Raw genomic sequence first — 20,867 nt, forward strand, 5'->3', positions numbered from 1 at the left:
GCTGTCTCCTCTTCCGATCTCGCTTCGAAGTTTGTTGTCTCAACTCTGTACACTTTGTCGTACATGATGTTCCTCGCCTCTTCCCGTGACTTCGCACCACCACCACCACCACCACCACCATCTTTGCTCGCGGTCGCGCGACACACACCCATCCATTGTACCTTACGCCCCTTTTTTTCAACGGCGTCGCGCGCTAGCCAATCATTCCAAACGCTCATCCTTGCTTCCCACCGCGTTTGTTCTTGCCCCTGCGGCGCGATGCCGCCGAGCCCCCACCGTTCTGCTGCTGCTGCTGCTGCTGCGAGGCTCCCGCATGGGATTTTCCAGACTGGTTCCTAGTCCTCTGCTTCTTGGGCATATTCGGTCCTCCTCGCCCGTTCGACGGTGGGCCTGCGCTACTGTGACCGTGATGCTGCTGCGACTGCGGCGCGGGGGGCTTGGGAGGCAAACCGTTCGCGGGCTGGCGCGACTGGTTGTTGTGGCTTCTCGACATTCGCGAGTACGAGCCCTGTGGTGGCGGGCCTGGAGGTGGAGGGCCTGGAGGGAGGGGAGGCTGCGCTGACCACCCATTCCGCTGATGCTGCTGGCCACGCCCGTTTGACTGCGTCTGCGGTGGTGGTCCAAAGTTGCCAGCGTTAATCTGAAGGTTGGTCGACATCTGAATGTTGCCGAGTGGAGCACGCGGCTTCACCTTCTGACCGATGAACTCGCCCTCCTCCGACCCGTCGCTATCGGGGTAAAAGATGTGGTTTCGCTTGGCTGCAGAGCCCTTAATCGAGAGAGGGGCGAACTTGGGGTTCTGGGGCTGACTAGCGAAGTCGCTGATCGGGCCATCGGTTGCGTTCTTGTCGATGTAGAGGTGTCTGTTCTTGAGCGTCCACGTTTCGCTCTTCGGTCTGTCGCGATTCAGATGACAATCGGAAGAGTAGTGGCTCTCGTTGCCGCAAAAGGCGCAGAAGGCGGGGAAGGGCTTGACCTTCTTGGTGAACCTTGGAGGCTTGTACGATCGCCAGACCTTTTCGCATTCGTCCTCCTGATGAGCCTGAGAGCCACACATGGCACATTCCATACCCTCTTCGTCCAGGTGAATGAGCTTCTCCTTGCACTTAGTCTTGCCGTGGCCGAGCTGGCGACACTTGGTGCATCTTTCGCGCGTAGGACAGTTCCAAGAAAAGTGGTCGGTATGTTCGCAGAACTTGCACCGCGTGTTTGGGCAAGCCATCGAGGTGTGTCCCAGAGTCGCGCAGTAGACGCAGATCTGAACAGCGTCGGCCAGGCCAGGGAAGTACTTGCGCTGCTGGTCCAAATCCTCCTCCTCGGTCATGATCGCCGGTCCAGGTTCACCTTGCTCTTCCTCCATCTCCTCGTCCTCGTCCATCAAATCCACAACGTCGTTTTGGGATTGTGTTGTAGATTGCTGATCGTTAGGCCCGTCTTCGGTCTGTGAAGCCCGTCTGGAACCGGACGGAGGGGATACTTCTTGAAGGTCGTCGTCGGACTCCTCGTCGTTATCGTGGATGATCAGGGGCGACTCTTCTGATCCTGGCTGGCGCTTATCCTTCTTCACGACATTCGCCAGGATGGAAGCCATGTCAGTCTTCGTTTCGGGCTTACGTGACTCAGTGATCGCGGCTGGAGATTGCCTCTTCTTGTTCCACACTGCCCGATGCGCAATGTAGTCCTGCAGAGCAGCGACGAGAATGTCGGGCGTGAGCAGATGCTCCTGCTCGGTGTTCCGGCTGACGAAGGACTGGCACCAGCTCTTAAACTTGGATCTCCATACTCCACTGCCTAGGTTGTTCCCCTTTGGTTGCAGAAGCGTCTTCTTGTTCGGTTGAAAGAAAGTCAGACCCTCGTGGACGAAACCAGCCTTTTCGATCTCTTGCGCCTTTTCTTTCGCGATTGCCGCAGCTTCGGCCCTTCGCTGCTGTCGAGAGATTTTGGCCTCCTTTGGCGCCGGTTGGGCAGGTTGGGCTGGCTCAGCAGCTTCGGGTGCAGGCGCTTCTTGGGAGACGGATGCAGGTGCGGGAGAAGGCGCGGCTTCCTCCTCGGCGATTAATGCCTTGACCGGCGCCGGTGCAGCAGCCTTTGTCTTGGGCCCTCCAAGTGATGTCCGGATATGCGACGTTATGCCTTGATTCCATCCAACTTGGGATGGACCGCTCTCCGCCGCCGACATTGAACGGGTCGTCCGTTTGCTGCCCGCATCAGACTCTCCACCAGAAGCCGACGCCTTTGATCGCGTGCGAGATCCAGCGCTTCCTTCACTCTCTGCGGCGACGATCCCCTGGTTTTCGAATTCGGGTTCGGAAGGTAGGACCTCTCCGTCTTCCTCCAGCTCGCCCTCATCGGCGCCGTCCGAGTCCATTGACACATCCTGCGCGACTGATTGACCGATTTGCTCCGTTCTCACTCGCTTGGCCTCGGGCTCATGCGATGAGGCCTGATGAGATTGAGGTGATCCGTTGGGCATCACGTCTCCCTGCTCGACGTCTTCCAGCGACCGTTTCTTCGACACTCGCTGGGCATCGTTCCCAGTGCCAAGCACCGGGACGGCTTGTGCCTGCTCTGATGCCTCCATGATGTGGCACTTGAGGGCGGTGTGGGTGTGTGAAGATTCAGTGACTGCGGTGTACGGTGAGATATACCACGCCGTACCAAAACTCGAGCCCTCTCCAATCTTACCTAGCAGAGTCAGGTGTTGTTGGAATAAGTGAAAAACGTGCTGAAATACTCAGAAAATTTGTGAGACCTTGCCCAAGTTCGAGTGATGAACACTCTTGCGTCCGATGACGTGAAAGTTGAATCACAATTCCAAGGTCGTGAGAATTCGCGATTTGCCAGAGTATGGCAATGCTCGGGCACCTAGAAAGCCTACTTCCGATCCGATGGGAATTCGCCCGCCGATAGACTTACTCGAATCAAGCGGTCGAAGCGTTCACGAGAGGAAGAAGAAATCTTTACCTGTCAGTATCGCTCAACGTCGTTCGGCATCAACAGAAAAACCCGCCGTTTCCTCTGATCAAAAAAATTGTAGGTATGCAGGGTTGTTGTCGGGTATCCACAGCAGGCCAGACGTCACAAAAAAAACGGCCGGCCGAAGAATAACCGTGCTGTTTCGCCAAACCGACACGGCGGACCTCTCGCACCTGCCGGCGGCTGCCTGTGGCTGTGCTGCCTGCCAGCGCTGCCGGGTGCCTCAGTGTGCTCGATTTTTCCGAGGTGCGGGCCACGGCACAGTGCCAAATGGTACCTCTCACCTCAGATATTAGGTAAGGTCAGGTCCCTCCTCTCTCGCTTACCTTCCTTAGCAAGGGGGGCCGACTGATTGCCCTGGAACCTTCACTAATTACAGGCGGGTGCCCACCTGAGGCTGTGTCGGGCTGGTCGGTGCCACACTGCCATTTTGCAAAGAAGAAACTCGGAAGCGAAAGTGAAATGCTTCTAGAATTGGCATCTCGGGCCTATCGATTTTCATCTAATTACAAACATCCAACCCGCAACCCGCAGAACTGAGAAAAAGCAGAAATGAGATCCTGGTGGTCGGAAATGAGGCTAGATCTTTTCTGCACACCTGCCACCTGGACCAAGCGTCGACATCCGCAGGCGGACCGGTTACACAAACCGGGGCAATGACCCATGGGAAAGGTATGGTATGCTACAACTTTTGAACGGGCATATCGTGGTCTCATGAATCTGCTGCTTTTTGCCCGAGTGTGACCACGGTAATGCGCGTTGGAACTTCGCGTCGTTCGGGCGAAAGACACGCCACAAATTACCCGCGGGTATTGAAGCTGCAATGAGTACCTAATGGGCTCAATTGCAGTTCAGCATTCACGTATTCTACACTTATCCGCTGGGCTAAACAAAAGTCCTATGCGTCTTTGCAACAGCTTGATGTCGGCAGACGTGACCGGGGGTCGGGCCTAATGTGGACAAGAAACTTTGGCATTCCATCAGTGACGCAGTTTGTGGTTCGGTGAGATATCCCGGATGTCCAGGAATTTCACGTCTCCTTTTCTTGCCTATCCGTCCATCCCACGCAACGCAACGAACCACTACAGGCAATAACTTGTCGCACAGCCCGCTTAGTGGAGACCGAGGGCGACAGATTTAGCTCAGATAACGATTACTTTTGTCAAATCGAGGAACGGAAAGGTGGGAAGAGTGAGCAACACCGTATGTCTTGGGGAAGACTGGTACGGAGTACAGAATACGGAGTCCAAGACGGCATCGACAACTTGGGGAGGAGGGGCCATGCCGCCATCATCCTTCTTGCACGCTTCTATCCGTTCCCGTACGCGAATCTGGGTAGGATGACCAGACGCCAGGAACCCCAGGTGTGATGTGATCCATGTCATGATGTGAGGCGAAGAGAAGATGGCACGGATGGGCTGTATATGATCGTGCTGCTCTGCTGTTGCTTTGCTCCTTCAGGCTCAACAAAGCTTAGACTCTCTTCAGAGCTTGATGGCATGTTCATGCGGCGTATATGGACGGTGGGCGGCCTTGTGTGATAGGGTCGATCCAGCCAGCGGTTGTATCCGGATGGGTGTGAGAGTGCTTCCACATCTGGCCAGTCTGCTCTTTGCTGCTGTATCTCATCCCTCCCCAATGGCGATTGACCACCGAGTTGCCGTCACTAAATGTCGGAAATAGGGGCATCTTCCTAGTTGAACTTGGCCAGGGGAACCCCTTCCTGCCCCCAATTCGCTAGCAAATGCACCTGTGAACCTACGCCGCAAGCTGCTCCGTCCTCCGTCCTGCGCTACCCTTCCTGCAGCACGATTGGCCGGGCCAGGAAACGCAGGGGAGCTTACAGTACGGATATCTGTGCGGCGGGACAGTGGCATGTTGGGTCTGAGTCTGACCGTCTGTCTGGCTGGCTGTGCTCACGTCGGCCATCATCAGTGCCCTTCCCGCGGGACGCGTCGCTGTAGGTATTGGATCTTTTCTCGTGCTTGGTTTAGCCGTGCTCTCGGCAGGGTTGTGCGCATGCCGTATGCCGTTTGCTGTATGTGGGAGCTGGGGAGGGGATATCTGTATGCAACAATCAGAGTCCCTTCTTTTCTTCTTCTTCGATGGTGGGGGAGGAAGAAGGTTGTCAAATCGAGCAACATTTCGTCGGGTGTGTGAACCGGCTGGGCATGTCGCACCTGGAAGAAAAAGCTTCCTATCCGCAGGCCAAGGAGATAAGGTGCAAGAGCAAGAGCCTCTTGCAAGTTGCGAGTGGTGGGCTTCCCATGCCATCCGCACATACCTTTCATGACTCCAAGAGTCGGGAATGCCTGCCCTGCTTCCCGCTCTCTTCTGCTTTCTCTCCTGTGAACTGAGGTAAGGTGTCCCTGGCCCCAAGTCCAGTCCCGTCCATCTCTTTCTCCCATCGGGACCTGCCAGTGCTCGTACTGTATGTAACTCCGTCCCTGCCCAGCCAGCGTCCCCCCTCCCCTCTCGAAAGTCTCCCGTGCCCGCTGAAATTGGGGTGGTCCCCTGAACGACCCTGACCAGGGGTGGCTCCACGCCCGTCGTCCGCATCAATGTGTCCCCTCGTTACGCTCGTGTCGGCTGGCACTGGCTGTCATGACTGTGTGAAGATGGAGGAATTGATGCTGTCTCCAGCTGTCAGTCGGCTCGGATCCCAATCTTGTTCTGTGCTGTCGTGTCTTTGCTGGGGAGGAGTGGATGAGTGGGGTCTTTACTGTGCCTGGTTCCAGTGCCTGCACGCGCAGCTGCACCTGAGGCCCTGTGCCGTGGCCTTGTCGGGGACGTCCCAATGGGCCCCAGTCTTTTTTGTCCTCCTCCCCCCCCAAGGGCCCCAGTTGAGTGCCCCCGTTCCGCTGACTGCTGCTACCTTACTATGAATATCTAATGGAAAATGTCCCATCCTCTCCTTCATCCCATTGCCAAGTAGACTATTACGACGACGGCATCCCCAAACATTCACAGCCAGAATCTCGCTCTCGCTTCTCTTCGACTGTCCCGACGACACCTTTTTCTCTACTCTCGCTTCCATCAAATTTCAACCACATTCAGTCCAAGCATCTCCTATATACAACGCCCGCATCAACTTCAACGTCAATTGCTGCTGCTCGCTTTCCCCGTGACATCATCAAGGGGGCCGCCAGCACACGACAAATTCATCACTCCGCCGAACCCCAGCATCACGAGGACGCCGACGACGATCCCGAGAGCCCGCAGAGACTTCCCCCTCTTCCATTCCACCCACAAAACCCAACCCGCACCCCAACGCCCCCTCCAACACCGCCAAACTGTCTTCCCCAATCCTCCTCTCTCGCACCGTCTCGTACGACGCGGCCACAAATCCCCCGCGAAGTGGCAGCGGATCGTACAGAGCAATGGCGGAACCCGGTGCCCGCAGAAGGAGATCTAGCAGCATCCTCCAGGTCCATTACGAACCGCAAGAGACACTCGAGCAGATAAGCGACCAGGCCGTCGTGCCCAACCTCAATGCGAACTGGGTCAATGCCAAAGGTGAGCCCCGCGCGAAGCTCCCCTTTTTGAAGCTATCCCATTGCCCCTTTCCATTTCCTTTGTTTTGGTCGCGTGCCAGCCTATCGAGCCCCATTGGGAGGAAGGACAACAGAAACTGACAATCATCGTCTCTAGGCGCCTGGACAATCCACTTCGTCCTCATCCTTTGCTTAAAGATATTCTACGATGTCATGCCGGGCGTGTCACAGGAGACATCCTGGACTCTGACGAATATCTCGTACATGTTTGGATCCTACATCATGTTCCATTACGTTCGCGGCGTGCCATTCGAGTTCAACGGCGGTGCTTTTGATAACCTGAACATGTGGGAGCAAATTGACGACGGGGCACAATACACACCCGCCAAGAAGTTCTTGCTCAGCGTGCCAATCGTGCTTTTCCTCCTTAGCACGCATTACACGCATTACGACCTGGCCTACTTTAGCATCAACTTCCTGGCCGTGCTAGCAGTTGTCATTCCCAAGCTGCCTTTTGTATGTTTTTCCCTCATTGACACAAGACGCACAAAGTTCAAAGCTGACCATGGACACAGAGCCACCGAATGCGGTTCGGTCTGTTTTCCGACTCCGATTACTAAACTGCGTGGCAATATGGCGTTAGGGTCTGGGAAGCGTGTTCCGAGAGTGGAAAAGAATGGAGTCGACAGAAGGCATACATAGCGAGCATGGTCCGACACGGAACACACAAAGTTGAGCGTTGCAGGTCGCGCAGATGCTGAGGGGAGCTTGGAAGCAACAAGCACAAGGCTTATCGACTGGCGTCGAGAGCTCCGTCAAGGTGCACAAATCACCACTCTTCCGTTTTCGAGTCACAACAGCGGACGCCACTCATCGGAATCAATAAGTTTTGGGTGTCGAATATCATGACGAAAGGTATATGGGCGCTGCAGAATTATCACGAAAAGCGAATGGCGGGCAACCGAGTGGTGGAAGAGGTCCGATAGAGGTCCCGCCACCATATGTACCCAAGCGTTTTTATCAATTTTCAAGCACAGGTTCAAACATGCAGCTTCTCCATCAAAATCGTCCAGTGAACGCCAATGGTGTCGCCAACGCGTGAAAAGACTTCAACTACTCTCGCCATCTCCTTCTCTTATTCGCCGAAACCAACTTATATCTCACAGGAGACCGTATTCGCAGGCAACCTGACCTTGCCGTCCAGCTCCAGAACGGCGCCATGAGACGTTCCGCAGAGGTTCCAATGGCTTGACGAGAAAAACCTTGACCTGTTGCCATCGGTATTTGGGGCCACTGATCTTCAGGAAGGGAGGAGCTCATGTCCCAAGTGGCTCAAGAGTGAGAAGCTTTCTGCATAAGCTTCAATGGCTTCACAACCCTGTGGTCTACGCTGCGCGTGTTGGGCCCCGGTGTTTGGTTTTTGCTCCATTCTTTCGAACTCTCTTCTCAACATCATGAGGAATTGATACGCAGCGAGCCGTGCAGACATGAAGGACCATCAAGGATCAAGGTCATCGAAGGCCCCCAGACCGACGATTATAAATAAAGCGAGTCGACGAACAGACTCCAGACATTCTCCTCTCTCATCCTCATCCGATTCATCAGTCACTCGCTCACTGTCATCGTGTAGGGAAGGCGGGAACCTTTCACTTCTTCTCTCAGTCAATCGTTTTTTACCATTTTCTCTCATTTCCCACCTTACCCCCTTCTCATACATCATGAGGGTCACTGCCACCGTCGCCGTTGCCGTCCTCGCCGGACTGGCCCAGGCTCAGATGCTTGTCTCGACCCGTCCGGCCGGCTGGCAGCCGTCGCAGCCCGACTTCCCCCCGGTGCCCCTGGACCCGAAGACCGTCGTCGAGACGACCGTGACCCGGGTCTTTGTGCCCGGCCACGGCCGGCCGACCTGGACTTGGAGCACAAAGGTCGTCACCGTCACCCAGCCTTGCACGACCACCTCGACGACTACCCCTTGCACCACATCCACCAGGAAGCACGAGCCTACCCCGTGCTCTACTTCCAAGAAGCCTACCACGACTCCTTGCTCGACCTCCAAGAAGCCCACCACGACTCCTTGCTCGACCTCCAAGAAGCCTACCACAACTCCTTGCTCGACCTCCAAGAAGCCCACCACGACTCCTTGCTCGACCTCCAAGAAGCCCACCACGACTCCTTGCTCGACCTCCAAGAAGCCCACCACGACCCCGTGCTCTACTTCCAAGAAGCCTACCACAACTCCTTGCTCGACCTCCAAGAAGCCCACCACGACTCCTTGCTCTACGTCTAAGAAGCCTACCACGACTCCTTGCTCGACCTCCAAGAAGCCTACCACGACTCCTTGCTCGACCTCCAAGAAGCCTACCACGACTCCTTGCTCTACTTCTAAGAAGCCGACAACCACTCCTTGCTCTACCTCCAAGAAGCCCACGACCACTCCTTGCACCACCTCAACCAAGAAGACCACCACCCCCTGCGCGTCTTCTACTTCCAAGAAGTCCACAACCACCCCCTGCAAGTCTTCTTCTAGCTCCAAGAAGTCCTCGACCACCCACAAGCCCAAGACGACCTCCAAGATCGTGACCTCTAGCCGCCGCCACAACGCCACGACCCCTTGCACCTCAGCCATCAAGGAGACAACCACCCACAAGCCCAGAACCACCACGACCGCCAAGGCCTCGACCTCCGCCGTTGTCGTCGTCTTGTCTTCGCAGAAGGCTGTTCCCCCTTCGTCCCAGCCCGTTGTCGTGGTCTCGTCCCAGCTCGCCGTGCCGCCTGCGTCTTCGGCTCCCGTCGTCGTGGCGTCTTCGCAGAAGGCTGTCCCCGTCACCCCTCAGGCCTCGAGCACACCTTGCCCTACGGTCACCAGAGTCCGTTACCACAACTCTACCGTCACGGCGAACACGCCTGCCACTGTCCCTTCGCAGCCTCCCGCTCAGCCTCCCGCGCAACCCCCGGCGCAGCCTCCCGCTCAACCTCCTGCTCAACCTCCCGCGCAGCCTCCCGCTCAACCTCCTGCTCAACCCCCGGCGCAGCCTCCTTCTCAACCTCCCGCTCAGCCTCCTGCTCAACCCCCTGCGCAGCCTCCTTCTCAACCTCCCGCTCAGCCTCCCGCCCAGCCTCCTGCTCAACCCCCTACTCAACCCGCTGTTCAGCCGCCTGCGCAACCCCCTGCCCAGACTCCGGCGCAGCCTCCCGCCCAGCCGCCCACCACTGGAGGCAAGCCCTCCACGGTCCCCACCGCTGGCGGCAGCTACCTCAAGGCACCTCTCACCCTCGGCGGTGCCCTCATGGTCGCCGCCTTCTTCCTCTGAGTGTCTCTATAACTTCACGGAAGACGCTTTTGCAAAGAAGTTCGAGGGGGGGCAGAGGAAGGGGTACGGCCTGCTGCAGAGTAGCTACTGAAAAGCAGTTACTGGAAAGTAGTAGACTTCTGCCTATCTCTCTTCTTCCTATGTTCTAGCTTCATCTGAGTTGAAGCGTGTGGAATGGAGTTGAATGGCCAGTCTTACCAGACCAAAAAAGGAGGAGGAAAAAGTGTTACAGTGGAAGAGCATATAGGAACCAACTTTGGCTCGAGCTTGGATAAAAGACTTAATCTGTCAGGTCGTAATATCCTGTCGCCCCGCCTTTTGTTCAAGCATCTCGTCAACTGCTTCTAGTCTTGTAGTTTTTGTAGTGTAAGTCACTAGACTTTAAAGTTCCCGCCTTAATACAACACTTTGGAAACCACTCCATTTTGTCAAAAACGTAATGATGACAGAGCGATGTGAAAAAACAAGAGACTAAATAGTGAACATGAGGGGCCTTTTTTCTTTTGGAAATGGTTATGCATGGTACAAAGCATCGTCCAGTTGCGCAGATAATCACCTATTTGGGTTTACGGTGTGGTGTTTAAGATGTTACTGAAGAATCACGTAGTTCTTCCTCGGAACCGCCCCGCCTTCCCGAAACAGAAACGGCGTTTTAATGGGATGGTGTGGTCCGGTCTGTACTCGTAGTAGGGCGAGGTACATGAGTGTAAGGTAGACCAGATAGTCCCGCCGCAACGGCACCGAGCGCGTTTCCAAACTTCTTCCATCCCAACTTTACTACTATAGTCTTCGGTACGGATAATCCGAAGTCGCAAGATGCAGTGCAGTGCGGTGCGGTGCGGTGGGTGAGTGCCCGTTCCCCTCGACTCAGCTGCAAGATAAACCTCCCGCTGTAAAACAAGCACCTGTAAAAAAAAATTATAAAAAAAAAACCTTAGAAAAAAAAGGCGTCTGAGGTAGAACGCAAAAGCGCAAGGTAGCGGAATCCCCAAAAGGCAAGAATGCGGCGAAAATAGAGCGCCGATATCGAAGTGGCTACCTACCTACCTACCATCCCCAAAAGTGCCGTGTGTCAGGCCCGAGGATTTCTAGACTTGGAGTTGTAACAGTTCGTCGCGGTTGGTTGGGTAAAGGTAGATCCACCAAAGCGCCTCTTCATCGTCTGAATGAGTCCGAAGGAGACTGATTTTACGTGTGCTTGACTACCTATCCAGTCGCCGAGCGCCGAGCACATGGCGACTTCGGCCGAGTCGGCAGATCAGCTAGTTACCTTTTCATCACACTTCTATGTCCGTACGAAATACTCGTAAAATGCCATTGGAGTTTCCTGTTTGCTTTGGCGGGGGGGTGAATCTGGGCGATTGCGTAACCGGGGGACGCTACTAAACGACACTCGACAGCCGGCATCTTGCTCCGAAGGCGGGGGAGGTGAAGAGGTGGGGGTGGAATCCGCACCGATGGATGGAGGGGTCGATCTTGCTTCGGCTCTCTCGGAACTTGGGGGCGCGGCGCTCCCTTTCTTGGGTCTTATCCACCATTCCGCGCGCGGGATGGGACTGGGGGGGATTGTGACACGATGTGCCGTAGTTGTCACTTGTCATGAAGCTGAATACTTGATAATCAACGCCAACGAACGACCTTTGGCGGTGGAGGAGGGGTGGCCAGTCGGGCTTTTGATACTTGGCATAAACACACAAACAAGGCTCTCGCTCTCTCTCTCTCTCTCTCTCTCTCTCTCTCTCTCTCTCTCTCTCTCTCTCTCTCTCTCTCATCTTCCTGCGTTTCTTTCTTTGGAAATTACTATTCCTGCAATACATTACACTTGTTTGACAAGAAGTTCCGACGTATGGTCCCGTTGCAATCCACCTGACTCGATCCAAGTCCAACCAACTCCTGACCTCACCTCATCCTCGGAACGCCTACTCTCCCTCACTACATCTTACAAAACCACTTTTTTTTTTTCTCTGTGAAACTTGATTCTTCCCAGAATAAACGAAAGCCGGTCCAGTCACACGCAGCTTGAAAAAACGCCACACATCCACACAGAGTCAAGATGAAGTCCTCCGTCTCGGTCCTCTATCCAAACGAGTCCGTCTCGCGCAACGTGACGACGTACTCCGAGTCCCGCTCCACCGACCTGCCCACGCACATTGTCGCCTACCACGACCACATTGACAAGACGCAGCCCGAGACGTCCATGTTGATGATTAGCAATTTTCAGGCGCAGAATCACATTTGGATTGCGAAGCTTATTGGGGCTAAGAGAAGTGAGTTTTCGTAGAGGTCTCTTTCTGTGTGTCTTCGTTTGGGGGGTTAAGGCGGTTGAGAACCGTCGGGCGTCTTTGAGAGGAACGTGAGATTGCAACACCATTTATCTCACGAGACGCGGTTCATCTCACAACCTCATCTCAACTTCAAGCGAAACTTTGGAGAGACCTAGGTGAAGGAGTTGAGCGTTGCCGAACCTCTCCCCAACACCTCAGATCTCTGCCAGAGCCATTTCTCATAGAGCCACTGAGTCTAAACGCTACAAACGGCTCTTACTCAACTCAACCCAAAGTCAAAGACCGTTTGCTAACGAAACCAATATAAAGTCCTCGAAATCGGCGTCTACGTCGGCTACTCCGGCATGGTCTGGTCTCACGCCGTGGGGCCCGAAGGCACCGTTACCGGCCTCGAGTTCAGCGCAGACTATGCAAAGCAAGCCGAGGAGGCCTGGGCCGCCAACGGCATCAAGAACGCGTCCGTTGTCGTCGGCGATGCTCTGGAGACGTGAGTTTCTCTCCCCAAGCTCAATTTTCCCATATGATGGCCCCGATTGCCACCAACCTTCATCGGATGAAAACCGGAGAATAATACCAGCACAAAGGGGACTATGAGAAACGCCTCATTCTACCTCACTAACACACTCCCGCAGCCTACCAACCCTAAACCCCTCAGAACCCTACGACCTAATCTTCATCGACGCCCAAAAGTCAGGATACCCATCATACTTGTCCACCATCCTCGCCTCCTCCCAAACAAACGGCAAGAATCGTCTTCTCCGTGCCGGCGGCCTCATCGTCGCGGACAACGTCCTCCGCCGCGGCATCGTCGCCGACGACTCGGACGAGAACCCGTGGATGGAGCGCGAGAAGAGCCAACGCGCGGCGTACTGGAAGTCCGAGGACGTGGACAAGCTGCGCGAGTTTAACAGTGCCGTGCACGACGAGCCGCGGTTGGATTCTTGGTTGATGCCGTTGTATGATGGTGTTCATCTTGCTAGGTTGGTTGACTAAAGTGGGCGAGCGAGTTTTTGGAGACACCCCGAGGGAAGAAAACCTTGGAGGCAGCTATATGAGGCTACAGAGTTTAGAGAAGATGTGTAGAAATGAATACATGATCATGAAACCGTGAGACTGTGACATACTCTTTTCTAGGCAGATGATACACATATATCCCATACATAAGCCTCAGTCGGCACATCTTGAAATGGCAGATTGAAATGGTTTCAGAAGTGTCAACTTTGTAGTTCTTGGAGTTTCTCAAGTCAATCAACTCTTGACTGCTACAGTCTCATAATTAAATATGCTTGCCAGTCTTAATCCCTTTCTTTCGATAGGAATGCATTCTAATCTCTTTGTCAATCGGAAGTCTGAAAATTTGCCGCTTCAACCTCCATTGTTCACGAACATAAACCTCCTATCCAACCCAATAAAGCCGGATCGTACCGACCCGCTCAACTAACTCATTTTCTTGACTGAAATCAATATTATCTCTTCAAAGGGGTACCCTTATAGAAATTCTCTCTCTTTCTCTCTCCCTGCAACGAGAGGAATGCTCGCATATAAGAGCCCAAAAAATAGGATAAACAACGACAACTTGAAATTACGTCGTTCGCTAGGTTACTTCCCTCCCCTTTCTGGCCTTACACTTACAATGCTTGATACGACTGTATACGTACTTCATCGTCAGCATGTATTCAAAGGCAAACCGACTCACAACACAAGAAAGGAAAAATGTCCAAGAAGGACATAGCATCGTGTTCAGAATGAAGAGTCCTTTATTGTTCCCCATTGTTCACCTCCGTACGCACACAACCAACTCCATTCTTTGGTCAACATGAGGGGCCTTTATGCTCTACGAACAAAGTAAACTCAATATTTAACAACACATCTTCCAAAGTTCTGCAGAACCCCTATTCACGAGAAAGGAATCTCGCATCTCTGCTGGGTCTATATTACCAGAAGATGCCCCAACAACGAGGAGAAGGAAAAGGGGGACAAAACTACAAAAGACTACTACCACTTCAAAGACGCCAACAAATCAAGTTTATTACTCCGTAGAGCCGCTGGCACACATCACCAACACCAACTTACACCAGCTCAACTTCCGACCAGCTCTCACGATAGACCAAGGTAAGTCAACAACCTCAATCACCAACCGCCACCATCCGCAACTCCACCTTTCCCTCCCCCTTCTCCCCCGCCAAACCATCATGGGTCCAAATTAGGCCTCAGTTACGGAGTATATCTCACAATGTGTCTCGCAGAAAACATCTACCACATAGCCTGCGGCTGCTGGCAAGGCCACCACATAACCCACCCCTGTCCAAGAAAGCCTCACCCTCGCCATCCCAACTGCTGCCCAGACCTCTCCTGCCCAGACCTCTCCTGCTCAGGCGTCTTCCGCAAATCAGGCAAATGCCTCGCCTGCCGCCGTCTCGAAGCCCAGCACCGGAACCTGTTCCCGCTCCCCCTTCCGCCTCCAACACCACTACCTTCGCCTCCGCCGCACCATCGCCCTACAACTCTCGATCAAGGTGACAGATGTGCCGACGAGGACGAGGACGAAGAAGAGAACCGGCGGGGCAAATTCGCGCTCCTGGCCGAAGTCCTCCGCCGGGCCGTCGACGTCCGCGTCGAGCGGGACGGGTCTGCTTCGCGTTCTCGGTCTCGATCTGGGTCTGGGATCAATACGGCGAGTAGATCACGTTTCCTAGATGACAGTAGTGATGATGTGACGCCGCTGGACACTGCTAACGGGAAGACTTTATTCATCAAGGCTTCGGAGCAGACTTTCGAGACACAGAGTACCGCGTGGCACCAGAATTGAAAGTACCCAAAACCGCAATGTACACCCAACAGTCCCCGAGAAAGAACGTGTCGGAAGGAAACACGTCCCTCCTCGTTTCCCTAGGGAGCCGCCCTGTTCTCTGAACGAGGGAGAAACCTCGGCCTTACTACACACAAAAGCTCCAGCGTACGGTGGTAGGTGAGTTACACTAACAAGTTGTGATATCGGCGAAAAATCACAGATAAGGGGGGGACCCCTCCTTTCATAACCGCCGCAAAAGTCCAGGCTTTATCACAAGAGAAGGGGGAAACAACACACACGCAAGCAGCAGCCCAACCACAACACAGCTTCCCAAAGTAACATAACACGTGTGATACCATAATCACAATGATCACCGACGCCCTGCTCCCCTCGGCAGCAATAAGCCTGCTCGCATCTACTCTGCCTTACATATCAAAGCCACCCACCTATCCTCAACCCTCACCAGTGAACTTTCACCGGCCCCGCCTGACACGACAGCGGACCAAAGCATCGTTGGTGTGTTTCGGCGAAGAGTGGGAGCTCAAAACCAACGACACGCCGCACAGTCGCTGCGCAAGCTGCACTTGGCGGGCATCGCCCACTAATATCTTACTTTGCAGCCAGTCTAATGCAATATACACAATGACTTTGGTGTCCTCCGACTCTCCTCACTTCCTGGCTGCATCACAGGGCAGGGCAGGGGTGTGGAGTGGGGAGGTCGAGGACCACGACATGAGACGGCTCGTCGCTCTTTCTTACATGATTTCGGGGTACGTACGGGGTAGGGTGAAAGGCCAAGGGGTAAAAGAAGGAGAAGAAGACGGAAGGACATTGCTTCTAGAGTTTTTCTGTGGTACCACGTGAAGTGATCGAAACCTAGGCTGGAGATGGGAAGATTGTGAAATGTAGCTTCTTTAATGCAGGATGCCAAAAAGGGAGGTTGCGTTTGCCAACACTCTACACAGTAAGTTTGCCTGGAAATCTGGGCAGGATCAATATCATGAGCTCGAGCCAACAAATGCAGACTGCACTAGCTCCATCGACTATATAAACTGAAGGGACCAGGTTGACTAGCTGGCAACGCCGCACGTATCGTGAAAGGGTCCCAGACACGGAGCACGGATCCCGAGCAATGCCCGTACGGAAAACCGTGCAAACGTAAGGATGAGCTAGGCTCATATACCACAGGCCAAGATGACTGGGTGCCGCCGTTGACAAATCGGCGTAATTGGGATCGATGAGTCTAGGAGGGCCAGATCTGCCATCTTAGATCAGGGTGGGTGGGTGACTGGGGTGAGCTCGGTCATCGTCAGCCGGTGTGTGCTCCCGTATATTAGGCAAGCAGTCAACAAACAAACGAAGCTTGATTATAGCGATCCTTGGCCTGACGAACCCTGCGCAGCACCCACGTTCGAGCTCGGTGAGCTGCAAGCACAAACCGCTATCTTTTGCTTGTGTGGAACTTTTGCCGATGCCTAGGCTTTTGACTAGGCCTAGAGATATCTGGGGTAGTTCGACTACGGAGCATTGAATACCAAGTACCGGAATCTAGGACACAAACTATTAGTCGATATAAGCTTTGATGGTATTTCGAAGATGCAGTCGAAGACGAGTACATTCGACTTCACAGACTGGAGGCTGCAGGTGCTACCCTCGTTATTCGAACCATGTCTTGTCAGAGAGAGGAGGCTTCGAACAAAGACTCACCAAGAGGCTTGTTACTGGTTGTACCGGCCAGATCTTATCCGAAAGAAACGGCACCTGATTGGGCTTGGGAGCGAAAGCCAAGTACCGTCATCGCGCCGAGTCTTTGTTTCCCGTCTGTCTTGTTTGCCTGACCTCAGGACTTCATCTCCTTGTTGTCAACCCTACCTGATGCTAGGGCGTTGAACGGTCGCAGAATATCAGGTCATGGCCGAAGAGCAATGGTCAGCGAGAGGTCCTCGTTTCTCGCTGGAGAATTCCACCACGATAACGCACGCGAAAACATGGTCATCATGCACCGAGACGTCAAGTCGCTTGCCGTTGCCGGCTGAGTCGGGATGGCGTTTGCAAACGAACCATCTAATTGATGATAATTTGAGCAGCTCGCTTCCGTTTGCAGAGTCCACACCGTTGGCTGATGACGAAGCAGGCGCGGAATGGAGGCCGGATGCCCGTGAGACATTCGCGTGTAGTTGTAAAGAAGTGGCTGTTGGTTTAGCCGGGCACCATGCAGAGTAGTACAACCCCCGCGAAGACCGATACCTTAGCCAAGTCGATATATGCGTGTTTGCCTCTGCCGATGCTTGCATGCGCCTTAGCGAACAGCATCTCTCAACCGCTGTCGCCTTCTGATCACCAAACGCAGACTGCCGGGGATGCTGCGCCAACATTGATGGAGCCGATAGCTTCGAGCAAAAAAGTTCGGCAATGTTGCTGCCACTGGCTTCTGCCCGCTGCAGATCGCCATGAAGGATAATGGAAAGTCCACACCCTCCAACCTTGGCCTATACACCACTAGAGGACTACATCGGTGAGACATTGGCCATCTATTTGACAGGCTGAGTCGATCTTCTGTCGCTCATCAGCGGGGCGTCCACTCCGTCGGCCGTAGGGAACTCTGTCGCAAACAAGCAGCGAGCTTCTGCAAGCTAGTTGGCTGAATGGAATCGCCCAACTCCAAGGCCCCAGGTCCACAGCCAGCCTTATTGCGTCCCGAAAGAGTTAACGTCCGCGGCGTGTGACGGCGACGTGGACGCGTGGCACGAGGTAGAAGAGAACAACCGTAGCTGCTCAACCCCCTCGTGAAGATATTGGGTATCGTGGCACGGCGTCACTGTGTTTGCTTATACCACGTATACCATCAAAGGGAAATCCTCCATCGTAAAAACACCCTGTCAGCCAGAGCACGGGTGCAAGGCAACCTTTTCGAAGACAAGCGCTATGCATCACGTTAGCCACTGTCTTGTAACCTGAAGATTAAGCAGGAGGCTTATCGACCAAACAACGGCTTACAGTATAAGGTCCAAGGGCTGTTCTGCTCTTTCATCGTGGGAAGACTGGTTTGCCAAGAGCCGGCAAAGATTTCCAAAGAGGCGCTCATTGATCCATCGGCTGCCGCGACGGAACGGCATCTATCGACTCATGGGAGCTGACAACTGGGCCGCACATACACCTTTGCGCCTCCGACGCAGATAGCCAGGCACCGTCTTCATGGAGGATGGCCATTTGAAGAAGGATCGACAAATGATACGGCGGATATTGCGCCTCTTTGTCGCCCAGGCGCAGTCTAGTAGCTCGGAACAAGGCCCGGTGGCTTTCGGGTTGGCCATTCTTTGGGCATCTGCCAACTACGGATAGCAATGTGCAGGCTAAACTGAGAATATCGGGCTAGGGCAGCCCCGTATGTCGTGGACGTAGCAAATCGTCGTCTCTTTGACAAGGCGCTTGGTGGTTAGATCCCCAAGTTTAATGAATAACGACGTTCTACTAAACTTGGGGGTTCAGCTGGCACCACCTTTCGCCCCGCTAGCTGATTCGATCAGACGCAAATGGGGGGGATTTTTTTGGGGTAAGTGTACACTACGCCAGCAGATTGATTGCTTTGCCTCCAGTATGTGGAGAGTCTGGAAATGGAGAGTCTCAGAGTATCATCGTGTGCTACCGTGACTGGCCGAGATGTTCTAGTTCTCGAGCATCTAGACACTCAAATATGGGATTGTTTCCAGGCATTACGTCGGCCAAGGCCCAAAGGGTCACGGTGTGTGATGTGCAGTAATTCTGCTCCTTAGTGACTGCCACTGGTCCGCTTCATCGGCGTGATCTCAGATTAACGAAGGTCGGTAGTCCTCTGGCCCCTTGTCTGTGCGAGAAGGCTATGGTGCGCCCATTGGGAATTGCGACTATGGCATCTAGAGTGGGCCGTGGTAACGAAGTTCAGTGTTGGAGCGCCGATGTTGACTTGACTCTTTGACAATTAAACCCCGATGTCGGTAACGTAGCTTGTAGCTCGGACGTGAAGAACCCATCAGTGGCGCGTCGATGCTGGGTTCTCCGTCCCATCATCATCTGGCATCATAAAAGTCAAGCATTTGTGCGCGCTGCGTGCCGCGTGCGATCGGCCCTCGACATTCGAAAGTGGAGAGGCAGCTGGGAGAACTGGGTCTCCGTTTCCTCATGCAACGGCCGCGGGAGTTTCATCCTTGCGTTGAGCCTTGGCTTTTCACCTGATCTTGATCGAGAGGTCTGAGAACTGTGACCCCGTTTGGAATGCGCGACAAACCGGCCCTGTCCGCTCGTTTCGTTTCGTCACTCCGGCAAGTCTTGCTGGCCGGCTGCACGTTGGCGGGGCTAGTCTTGATGTAACCGATGCTGACAGGAATTTGGAAAGAGTTGTTTCCGTAGACTCGTCTCGAAGCCCACCAGCATGAGTAGCCAAAAGCGTCGGGGTTCTGGATTGACATGCTGATAGGGTCGTGGAGATGCAGGAGAGCCTGGAGAGGGCTATTGAAATTGCTTCAAAAGTTCAAGCAGGCTGCAAGACCACCTAGGAGAAGGACGATGGGACGTCGCAGACTGCGAGGCGATGTGACGGTTGCACTGTATGTGTCGAAAGCCGTGTACGTGAGCAACGTGATGCGAGATCTGGGCTTGCTGACCGAGTTTGTATCCCCGCCATCGAAGAGGCAGACCGGTATGGCGGAAACCAAGGAGGATTGCGTGCGGTAGCTTATCTGAGGTTTAGGTAGATGAGTTGTTTCTTTTTTCTTGCCTTCCGCAGAGGAACCCGGCCGAAGAGTGGGCTTCGTGGCTTGAGCCTTTGAGGTACCTCACCTCGGCCACGAGTAAGAAAGCAAATACAACAATCTCAATCTTGCTTCTGCAGTGTCAACGCCAGAAAGAAGAAACGAGTCATTCCGCCAGATGGCCTGATGTATGCCATGGACTCGGAGATCAGAGAGGAGAGGGGGCTTGAAAATGCAGGCAGAAGCCAAGAAGGAAATGAGCTGGCACGCGGCGACAAGCCGTTATGTCATGCGAGGCGATGGAAGCAGAGCTGCAGACGATGATGTCTCGGGATGTTGAAAGAGATGGCAGTTGTGCCGGTTGAGGGACGACGGAACGGCCACGCTGCGGTACCTTATTTTGATATCGACGCTGAGGATATCAAGGGGCGCGACGCCAAGTGTTTATTTACTCTTTTTTTTTCTTTGAATTTGAATGAAGTAAAGTCCGTCCGATGTATGGCCAATTTAGCTTTTGGAATCGGGAAGGGAAAGAACCATCACTGGCGATGGCTTCGTCTCTTTGTCACCAACCGCGGGGGAAATGGAAGGTGCAAGTTGCAACGTGAGGCAGGCGCAAAATATACAGTGCAAGTCCGGCCGTAGATCGTCGTATTTTGTACTGTGCAACGCTAGGCTGCGTCGCGTGTGGAAGTGGATCCCTCCACCTATCGGTGTGAACCTCTTTCCTGATACCACCTGCGGACAATCGACGACATGTTGATGTTGTTCAAATTTCAAAGTCTTTTCGTTTTCTCTGATGTTGAACTGACGAGACGAGACCAAGGGCAGCAGGACTATCGAGTTGAAGTCTACTGGATACATACATGTAAATCGGGTCCAAAGGTCTGGCCGCCATTTTCGACCGAGAAGCTCCCGTTCGATGGAGATATATACGTACAGCTACGAGTATCCGTCCGGATGCCTGACTTTTGTCAAAAAAAAAAAAAAAAAAAAAAAAAAAAAAAAAGGCAGACCACGACCACGACCACGACCCCGACGGTCTAGATTGAAGACGGAAGACGAGGATGTCGCACGGCAGGCGGCAGCAGGGGAGTCGGGCCAAGACTCAAGAGTGAGAAAGAGGCAGGGGGTCAGGGTCATGGTCCCTTCACGTCTAATTAACTGAGAATCCATGAGAATCCACTCTGTTTGCGACCTTGCATCTATATCCCTGCAACCGCAGACCAGCACGACGTGAGCTCATTTTCTACCGATTCGTCCGGCTCTTCGCAGTCGGAGAC

At 53.9% G+C, this 20,867-nt stretch overlaps 6 protein-coding genes across 6 annotated transcripts; 5 read left to right on the forward strand and 1 right to left on the reverse strand.

The window, feature by feature from the left end:
* Positions 1-214: 214 nt before the first annotated feature.
* BDP81DRAFT_308489 (uncharacterized protein) lies at positions 215-2,581 on the reverse strand (the record flags this gene model as incomplete). The annotated part of the gene is made up of 1 exon (XM_060583464.1): positions 215-2,581. The coding sequence occupies one exon, from the start codon at positions 2,579-2,581 to the stop codon at positions 215-217; it is 2,367 nt and encodes a 788-aa protein (XP_060450735.1).
* A 3,775-nt stretch (positions 2,582-6,356) lies between these two features.
* BDP81DRAFT_445451 (ORMDL family protein) lies at positions 6,357-7,090 on the forward strand (the record flags this gene model as incomplete). Its single annotated transcript, XM_060591954.1, has 3 exons — positions 6,357-6,492; positions 6,628-6,986; positions 7,046-7,090. 3 exons carry the CDS (start codon positions 6,357-6,359, stop codon positions 7,088-7,090), a joined length of 540 nt encoding a protein of 179 aa, XP_060450736.1.
* A 648-nt stretch (positions 7,091-7,738) lies between these two features.
* Positions 7,739-10,216, forward strand: BDP81DRAFT_468127 (uncharacterized protein). Its single transcript, XM_060594473.1, has one exon. It carries the CDS (start codon positions 7,958-7,960, stop codon positions 9,779-9,781), a length of 1,824 nt encoding a protein of 607 aa, XP_060450737.1. The 5' UTR covers positions 7,739-7,957; the 3' UTR covers positions 9,782-10,216.
* Positions 10,217-11,514: 1,298 nt separating this feature from the next.
* On the forward strand, positions 11,515-13,213 carry BDP81DRAFT_416318 (O-methyltransferase). Its single transcript, XM_060589521.1, has 3 exons — positions 11,515-12,048; positions 12,376-12,553; positions 12,699-13,213. Exons 1-3 carry the CDS (start codon positions 11,835-11,837, stop codon positions 13,057-13,059), a joined length of 753 nt encoding a protein of 250 aa, XP_060450738.1. The 5' UTR covers positions 11,515-11,834; the 3' UTR covers positions 13,060-13,213.
* Positions 13,214-14,299: 1,086 nt separating this feature from the next.
* On the forward strand, positions 14,300-14,875 carry BDP81DRAFT_389744 (uncharacterized protein; the record flags this gene model as incomplete). Its single annotated transcript, XM_060587306.1, has 1 exon — positions 14,300-14,875. One exon carries the CDS (start codon positions 14,300-14,302, stop codon positions 14,873-14,875), a length of 576 nt encoding a protein of 191 aa, XP_060450739.1.
* A 255-nt stretch (positions 14,876-15,130) lies between these two features.
* On the forward strand, positions 15,131-15,767 carry BDP81DRAFT_87216 (uncharacterized protein). The gene has a single exon (XM_060596420.1). It carries the CDS (start codon positions 15,224-15,226, stop codon positions 15,719-15,721), a length of 498 nt encoding a protein of 165 aa, XP_060450740.1. The 5' UTR covers positions 15,131-15,223; the 3' UTR covers positions 15,722-15,767.
* The last annotated feature ends 5,100 nt before the right edge of the window (positions 15,768-20,867 follow it).

The sequence above is a fragment of the Colletotrichum phormii genome (assembly GCF_030913505.1).
Source record: "Colletotrichum phormii strain CBS 102054 chromosome Unknown BDP81scaffold_2, whole genome shotgun sequence".
In the NCBI taxonomy this organism is placed as follows: domain Eukaryota; kingdom Fungi; phylum Ascomycota; class Sordariomycetes; order Glomerellales; family Glomerellaceae; genus Colletotrichum; species Colletotrichum phormii.

What these genes read in the sequence shown, in the direction of transcription:
- BDP81DRAFT_468127 (XM_060594473.1), top strand. Translation starts at nt 7,958, where the DNA reads ATGAAGGACCATCAAGGATCAAGGTCATCGAAGGCCCCCAGACCGACG.
- BDP81DRAFT_87216 (XM_060596420.1), top strand. Translation starts at nt 15,224, where the DNA reads ATGATCACCGACGCCCTGCTCCCCTCGGCAGCAATAAGCCTGCTCGCA.
- BDP81DRAFT_416318 (XM_060589521.1), top strand. Translation starts at nt 11,835, where the DNA reads ATGAAGTCCTCCGTCTCGGTCCTCTATCCAAACGAGTCCGTCTCGCGC. An exon ending in GCTTATTGGGGCTAAGAGAA is followed by an intron (nt 12,049 to 12,375) that starts GTGAGTTTTCGT and finishes ACCAATATAAAG; the next exon opens with TCCTCGAAATCGGCGTCTAC. An exon ending in GTCGGCGATGCTCTGGAGAC is followed by an intron (nt 12,554 to 12,698) that starts GTGAGTTTCTCT and finishes ACACTCCCGCAG; the next exon opens with CCTACCAACCCTAAACCCCT.